This window comes from Charadrius vociferus, unplaced genomic scaffold (assembly GCF_000708025.1).
Source record: "Charadrius vociferus isolate BGI_N301 unplaced genomic scaffold, ASM70802v2 scaffold163, whole genome shotgun sequence".
NCBI lineage: Eukaryota > Metazoa > Chordata > Aves > Charadriiformes > Charadriidae > Charadrius > Charadrius vociferus.
In genome coordinates, this window is record NW_009648332.1 from 7184237 (window position 1) to 7192134 (window position 7898).

The window sequence follows — 7898 nt, forward strand, 5'->3', positions numbered from 1 at the left end:
TGTTTGCTCATGGCAGCACCTGTGCAGAATAAAGATGATGCCAGGGGGTTTCTGAGGCACTCGGTTTTGGGCTGAGCAGTGGTGGAGGTAATGAAATGATGAGAGAGCCCATATTTGATTTTCATGACGGAAGGCCATGGGCAGGGCTGGATTCCCCCACTCTGCCCCACGACACTTATCCCTGCCACAGCTCCTGGGTGCCATCCCTGGTCCCCCACTGCTGCTGCTGCCACTTCAGGCTAAGGCAGTAACATTTGGGCACACTGAGCACTGACCCATCTTTTCTCTCGTGCATCTTTTCCCTCCACCAATGCTGCTCCAGCTGGGAACAAGTGGTGGACCTGACGTACTCCATACGCCTGGGAGAGAAGCCCAGACTCATAGAGCAGGATGAAGCCGCGGTGCAGAAGTTTCGGTACAAGTGCATCTCCTAGAGTGGTACTGCAGCACCCCAAAGGGTGGCCAGCCGGGGCTTGGACGTGCCTGTGGGGCCAGGACTGGCTGCAGCGTCGGGAGTGGGGAGGATGGGTGCCATGAGATGCCTTTTACATTGATAGCATTCGATGCTGCTCAAGCAAAGATGGCCTTTGCTCCACGGAGCATCAGAGCAACCACGTGGTGCTCTTCATACTGTTTATGGGGTGGCCATAAACACCTGGTATTGTGGTGGTGAGATACATCTGTGCCATCTGTCTGCGGTGGGGACAGCTGCCTGATGCCATCCTGATGTTGTGACCATGAGATGCTGCAGCCGATCTGAGCTGGGGCACCTGCACAGTGCTGGTGGGCAGGTTTGGGGCGCAGCCTGGTCTCCCCATCTCATTAACATGGAGACCTCCTGCAGGTCTGTGCCCCCAGGCTGGAGCTACGAGCACGACATGGAGCTGGGGCGCTTCCTGTACGATCACAGCGAGAGGGAGCTGCAGCGTGGGGACTGCACCAAGGAGCACCTCAGCAGCATTGAGGTGTCCTCACAGGTGGTGCGTAGCGGGGCTCCTCCATGGCTCAAAATCAGCGTCAGATACAGGAGCATTGCTGCAGCTGCGGGGAGGAGCAGCTGGCCGTGGCTGTCCCTTCCATGAGAGGCAGGGGATGGTGGTGGGGTTTTGCTGCTCTAGTGAAACTGCGAGGAGTTGGGCACAACACCATTGTGCCTCTGGGGCACTGTGAGGGGTCCATCACCATGCCCAGCTTGCTCTGTTTGGGAGTCCCCATCCACCCTCAGCCCAGCAAACCGAGGGGCTGGCCCAGTCCTGACCTCCTCTGGCACCACGGGACCCGTCCTGGGGGTGGCCATGGTGTGGCCAAAGATGCTCGGCTCCCTCCCTCCGTTCACTTGCACTCTTGCAGGAGGACTGCGGCGTGGCCCATCTGACGGACAACCAGACATACACCTGCTGGGAGAGCAATGGGCCTCCAGGACAGCACTGGGTGCGGCTGAACATGAAGAAAGGCACCATTGTCAAGTGAGACCTCGGGGTGTCCCCCTCCTGCTGGTAGCTGTGCCGGGGATGGGCAGGGTGCTGGGCAAAGCACCTTCTTCCTCTTGAAAGCAGCTTTCCCCAGGCTGCAGCCGGGGGCTCGGGGTTGAGATGGGGGGCAGCTGCTTCCAGATGCACCCCAGGAGGACATAGCCTTACCCCCAGACCTGGGATATCTCCAGGAGCATCTCCATGCCCAGGCAGCTTGAGCGGGAAGGACAATGCTGCCCATTGCTCTTCTCGTCCCCAGGAAGCTGTGGCTGATGCTGGACGGGCAGGCAAGCTCCTACATACCCAGGCGAGTGGCTGTGTATGGTGGGGCACCAAACAGGCTGCAGCACTTGAGAACCGTCCTTATTAACGAGTGAGTAATGAGCAAGGAGCAGCCTGGGTCTGGCTTGGGCCAAACACCCAAGCTGTCTCTCCATCCCAAGCAGATGCTAAAGAAAGGGATGGGGTCAGTCCTGAGTGACCCGGAGGTGACAGTGGCTCTCTGCGGGTCCCTGGATGCAGGTTACGTCTGTTCCCGCAAGTGTGGTGGCCCCCGGCCTCCACGTGCCAGCCAAGCATCTTCATCTCCACTCCTGCTCCTCATCTGTGCTACATCAGCTGGACTGCAGCGTGCTTCCTCCTGCCTGGTGACTTTGGGGGTCTTTCCTCCTCCTCCTCCTCGCCTCTGGGAGCACATGCTGCTGCCATTTCCTTTCTGAGCATCTCTGCCATGCTGTAGCCTAAAAGTCCTGGGGTTCTTCACCGCTCCCTCTTCACTCTGGCTCTGCAGCACCCTTCTCAAGGCAGGCAGCGGTTTACATGGGGGTGCGAGGAACTCCTCCTCCTTCCCCCAAACTTACCTGTTTGCTTTTTTTTTTTTTTTTCGTCTGAGCAGAGATTTGCCTTTGAAGAAGCGTCCACAAGACTGCTGAGGTCTCTTTCCCAGTGGCAGAAGCCAAATCCTCACTGCGTCTGGGCAGTCACGGTGTTTTTTCTCCATGCACCCATAGGTCTTTGACAGGACCTTGCCAAAGGCTTTGGAAACACAAGCGAATCACTTACCAAATTGGTCATCTCCACAAATCCCTGTTTCCTTCAAAGCACATCACCCTTGCATGACCGGCTTAGCTTGAAGGATGGTTGTGCCGATGCCAGATGTGCCTGGAGCCCCTGGGAACAGCGACCTGCTCTCTGCCATCTTGCCTTTCTGTTCTGCTTTGAATTTGTGCTCTTTTCTGGCTCTTCTCTGGATGTGGCTTCCACCTTCTTCAGGACATCTCTTTGCATCTGACAACGTCTCCTCTCTTCTCGGTCCCTTCCTGCCACAGCCCCAGTGAGGTGGGGGGGGCTTTCGCCATGGTTAGCGGTGCATCCTCAGCTGGGGAACCAGAGTGGCCCACCCCTTGCCGGCTGCCTTACTGGTGTCTGTGTCTTGTGGCTTTGCCATCTCCTTCCATGCTGTGTGCAGGAACAGCTTCCAGGACGTCTGCATCCTCCGTGACATGAAGACCCACCTGCCAGTGCTGGAGATCCGCATCCTGGAGTGCCGGGGTGAGCCTGCGCTGCTAGACTGGGGCTGCCAGCCCAGCTGGTCCTAAACCTACAGATGGCACCCGTGGCTCTTCCTGCCACACCAGCTGCTTTTTGATGTCTGTTGGAGGATAGGCTGGGGAATGAACTTCATTTGGGATGCCGTGGGTGCTGGGGGCTCCCTACCCGCTGTTGCAGCATCCGAGCCATGCTGGCTGCACAGCTGCAGCCATGCATGCAGCATCGCTGTCCTTTCTTGGCAGACCAAGGGTACAATGTCCGCCTGCGAGGGATTAAGATCAGGTCCTTCTGGGAGTGGGACCTCATCCTCAACGCCGACATGTTCCAGCCAGCGCGGCTGGTGCGCTACCCTCTCCTGGAAGGAGTGGACGCTGACGTGCTGTACCGGCGGGCTGTGCTCATTCAGAGGTATGACACAGGGATGGCACCGTCCCCGCAGTGAGCCCAGGCCCTGAGGAGAACCGTGCCCTCACCTCTAGCAAGGGGGCTGCATGTGTCTTGCTTAAAGTCTGCCAGCTCCTTTCCCGTGTGCAGCAGGGACTTTGGCTTGCTGCTCCCCATCCGAACACGGCTGCTTCCAGTTCCTGGGGAGCACAGTGCTGGCACGGAGTGAGGAGGACCCGCAATATGGAGTCCTCCACCCCCGCTGCCTGCAGGGCAGCCCCAGGCTGGGGTCAGCACTGGCCCCACAGAGAGACCCTCTGCAGCGATTCAGCCGCAGTGCTGCAGCGTGGGCTGGGCTGCCCTAGTTCGCAGCTTTTTCTTGGAGGGAACAAAATAAAGGACTTGGCCAGGGGGTGCTGGTTGGGTGCTCCCATTGGTGTGCTGGTGTCCCTCCATGGGCTGGAGGAGACCCATGTACAGGGAGCACAGTGCTCAGGCTCGGCGCATGCCTGGGGCTGTCTGCAGTGAAACGCTGCAGATGTATCGGGCTCTAGATGTCCACCAACCCCACGCATCCTCACGCTGCTCCTCTCTGGTCTCCAGGTTCGTCCAGCTCCTGGACAGTGTCCTGCATTACCTGATCCCCCTTCCCGAGGACAGCATCGGCACCTTCAATGCTCTTAGGGTGAGCGTTCTCTGGGCTCCCCTGGGGTGGTGCTGGTAGGAGCATCTCATCATAGGCTCAGCTGGTTTCCCCATGGCCTGTGGCATGTCCCCCTTGATGCGATGGGGACAGCGCAGCCCAGGGCTCACGCTGAGAGGTGCCGTGCTGGGCATTGCCGGAGGGATGGAGGAACTGAGCATCCCCTGTGACACCGGGAGCCATGCTTGAAGAAGGGTAAACTGACACATGGTGGCAGGATGACTCCTCCAACCATCCCTGCTCATCCCTTGCTAGAGCATGAAGCCGTTCCTGCTGCTGTCCAAGAAGAGCGCAGCCCTCATCACCCACTGTCTCCAGTCCTCTGAGAGCTCCCCTCCTCACACCCCGCCAAAGCTGTACATCAACCGGCACTTGGCCCGGGAGCACTGCGCCAACCCTGCGCTGGACCCCAGCTGCAGGAACGCCGTCTTCACCCAGGTATCACCACGCCATGCCCCACACCGGTTACCTGCCTGTTCAGCATCACTTGCCCCCACTACTTCTCATCCGCTTTCCACTCTGCTCCTCTCCAGCTGTACGAAAGCCTCAGATCTTCCAACAGCAATCAGCCCCTGGACTACAGGTAGGTCTTAACATCATGTTTGTGGGGTGTCACATCCCCAGAGCGGGGTTTGGTGGGATGCCAGGTGCTGCTCACTCAGAGGAGGGATGTGCACGGGGCTGTTGGTTCCCTGCAGGTGGCCCCTGAGCTACAACCAGTGGTGGGAGTGTGAGTTTATCACCGAGGGCATCATCGACAATGGTGAGAGATCTCCCCTCCCTCCCTGGGGCTCTCCCCTTGGCTTTCTTGTGTTGGGGGGCAGCTCGATGCATCGCCTGCTGCAGCAGGATGCCCACACTGTCCCGGCTGCTCTGTGGGAGGCAGCCCCACTCTGCCCATGTGGGGTGGTCTCTGCATCTCCCCTAGGCCCCCAGCACTGCCCCACAGAGAGGGGGTGGCTTGGCCAGATATTGGGGCTCAGCGTCTGGCCCCGGGCATGTGAGGCATTAACCAGGATCTGCCCCCACTGCAGGCGGAGGTTTTCGGGACAGCTTGTCAGATGTGTCGGAGGAGCTGTGTCCCAGCTCAGGCGATGTCCCTGTGCCCCTGCCCTTCTTCGTGCGCACCTCCAACCAGGTTTGACACCCCACTGTCTGCTTGTCCTGGCCCCTGTGGGGCATCTAGCAGAATCTTGGGCCTTTTGGGGTGTTAGTCCTATCTTAATGCTTGCAGGCCTATCGGCCAGGGAGGCTGTGCCTGTACCCAGGTGGTGGAGATCTCCTGGAGGGGTGCAAAGGGAAGGAGAGGCAGGTGGAAGGGTGATGGAGAGGGAGGCTGCAGGGAAGGACCGTGCTGGGCTGGTCACATCTGTGTCTGTGGGTCCTAAGCCTCTCTCCTGCAGGGTAACAGCAGTAGCAACACCAGGGACATGTATGTCCCCAACCCCTCCTGCAAGGACTTCCCCAAGTACGAGTGGATTGGGCAGCTGATGGGAGCAGCCCTGAGGAGCAAGGAGTTTCTGGTGAGCATGGCAGAGCCGCCCTGGCTGGCAAGGGGGCTTGGTGGGGGCCACCGTGTCTTGGGGAAAGGGGCTGCCCTCGGGTGAAGGAGGGACATGGGATGGACTCGTGACTCCACTCCCTCTGGCAGATCCTGGCTCTGCCGGCACTGGTGTGGAAGCAGCTGGCAGGGGAGGAGGTCAGCTGGAGCAAGGACTTCGCTGCTGTGGACTCGGAGCTGGTGAGTGGGGCTGGGGGCCAGCAGCGTTGTGCCATGCACTTCTGTGGCTGCTCCGGCTCTGCCGTGGTGGCTTTCACCCATTGGGGTTGCAGGTGAAGCTGCTGGAGGTGCTGGAGGGGGTGGACCGGGAAGCCTTTGAGTTCATGTTTGGCAAAGAGCTGACCTACACAACGGTGCTGAGTGACCAGCGTATGGTGGAGCTGATCCCCAAGGGCAGGAGCACCGTGGTGCGCTATGAGGACCGCAAGGAGTTCATCTGCCTGGTGCAGAGGGCTCGGCTGGAGGAGAGCAAGGAGCAGGTAACGCTGTCCCCCAGAGCCAGCATGGCTGCAAGGGGACCCTGCTCCTGTGGCAAGGTCTCCTGGTATCTGTGGTGTTGGTGGCTGTGAAAATGTGTCCCCAAAACCAGCTCCAGCTGGGCAGTTCCTCCGTGCATCCCATGCCCGGGATGTCCATGAGCTCCAGGGGCCCCCTTTGGTGTCCTGTGGTTCCTGCCCCCAGTGTCCTGGCTGGCTGCCCTGTGCTCAGACCCGTCACAGTGACATGAGACCCCCTCCTGTGCCACCTCCAGATTGCAGCCATGCGTGCCGGGCTGCTCCGCGTGGTGCCCCAGCCTGTGCTGGACCTGCTCACCTGGCAGCAGCTGGAGAAGAAGGTCTGCGGGGACCCTGAGATCACAGTGGCCGAACTGCGGAGGTTCAGTAAGTGCCAGGGTCAGCCCAAAGCTGCTCCCAGCCCCCGGTGTGGGCAGGGCCGCCCCCTCAACGATGCTTGTCCTCTGCACGCATCCTGCCCCATGCTGAGTCCCTGGTCATGGTGTGCCTGGGAGCCTAGGGGAGGATGAGCTGGAGAGACCCTGGATAAGGATGCTTCAGGTTTAGCTGCAAATTCCACCAGTCCCCACTCTGGTCCCTCTGGTCTTTGGCCACAGTGGGCGAAGGCAAATGGCCACCCTGCAAATCGGGACCCCCATTTCTCCACTCGCCTTTGCACAGGGCACCGACCCCTCTCGGGGTGCGGGGGGCTTGCAGGAGCTCACTGAGAGCAGTCTCCTCCTCCTCTCCTGCTTCCACTCTGGTCTCTCACAGCAGGGTGGGATGGAAGTGTCCCACATTAATTTGCTTTGCTGTGAGTTTCTAATGAAGCTGTTGCGTATTCTTTGTCGCAGTCACATTTGAAGACTTTTCGTCCAACGACACCCGTATCCAGAACTTCTGGGAGGCGCTCAACAACTTCACCAGCGGTGAGTGACCCCAAGCCTTCCCCTGCTTTTCATGTGCAGCGGCGTGGGCCAGGGGACGGGGTCCCCACTGCCCTGCACCCCGGGGATGCTCACCAGCCGCTTCCCTAGGAGTTGGCTGGGATTGTCCCACCTGGCCCTTCCCGGGATGCTGAGAGCATCCCTTAGCTTTGCCCCGTGCTCCCAGGATGCTTCTGGAAGGGCAGACCCTGCCATTACAGTAGCGACTGGGACGGTCGGGTCCCTCTCCCTGAGACCTGAGCCTTGTCTTTCCCCCTAGAGGATCTCAGCCACTTCCTCAAGTTCGTCACTGGCCGGAGCCGCCTTCCAGTTCAGATCACTGTCTACCCAGAAAGGACAAAGTGAGTCCATCGTGGCCAGGCTGGGGTCCCTGCACCACGCCAGGGTCCTTGGGCCTGACGTTCCTTTCTCTCAAGCTTGGACGCGTTGGACCTGATGCCGCAGGCCTCCACGTGCTCCTGCACCTTCTTCTTGCCCAACTATTCCTCGTGAGTCAAGCTGGGGACAGGGGACGGGGGGATGCTCCTGCCTCCCTGGGGCTGGCACTGGGGTCCCCTCCCCAGGTCCTACCCCAGGGGACATTTGGGCAGGCGTGGAAGGGGAATCATGGGGGTCTCAATGCCCATCATAACCTTGACCCAGCGTGTGTGTCCCTCCCCTCCCAGGGCCAAGGCCTGCGAGGAGCTGCTGCGCTACGCCGTGTACAACTGCGTGTCCATCGACACCGACAAGAACCCCTGGGATGAATGAGGCCCCCCCAGGCGCCTCGTGCCATGGGACACCCCC

The 7898-nt window shown here is 60.0% G+C and overlaps 1 protein-coding gene across 1 annotated transcript in view; it reads left to right on the plus strand.

Moving 5' to 3' along the window:
• The window catches only part of LOC104286275 (E3 ubiquitin-protein ligase HECTD3-like), a 12187-nt gene extending 4325 nt beyond the window's left edge, over nt 1-7862 (plus strand). Inside the window, exons 2-20 of the mRNA XM_009884853.1 lie at nt 323-415; nt 845-980; nt 1351-1466; nt 1732-1845; nt 2941-3023; nt 3266-3431; nt 4011-4092; nt 4366-4548; nt 4644-4693; nt 4809-4873; nt 5145-5248; nt 5514-5633; nt 5762-5851; nt 5944-6150; nt 6423-6552; nt 7020-7094; nt 7372-7453; nt 7529-7600; nt 7778-7862. Coding sequence (XP_009883155.1) covers nt 323-415; nt 845-980; nt 1351-1466; nt 1732-1845; nt 2941-3023; nt 3266-3431; nt 4011-4092; nt 4366-4548; nt 4644-4693; nt 4809-4873; nt 5145-5248; nt 5514-5633; nt 5762-5851; nt 5944-6150; nt 6423-6552; nt 7020-7094; nt 7372-7453; nt 7529-7600; nt 7778-7862 — 2053 coding nt within the window. The remainder of the gene's footprint in view (nt 1-322; nt 416-844; nt 981-1350; nt 1467-1731; nt 1846-2940; nt 3024-3265; nt 3432-4010; nt 4093-4365; nt 4549-4643; nt 4694-4808; nt 4874-5144; nt 5249-5513; nt 5634-5761; nt 5852-5943; nt 6151-6422; nt 6553-7019; nt 7095-7371; nt 7454-7528; nt 7601-7777) is intronic.
• The last annotated feature ends 36 nt before the right edge of the window (nt 7863-7898 follow it).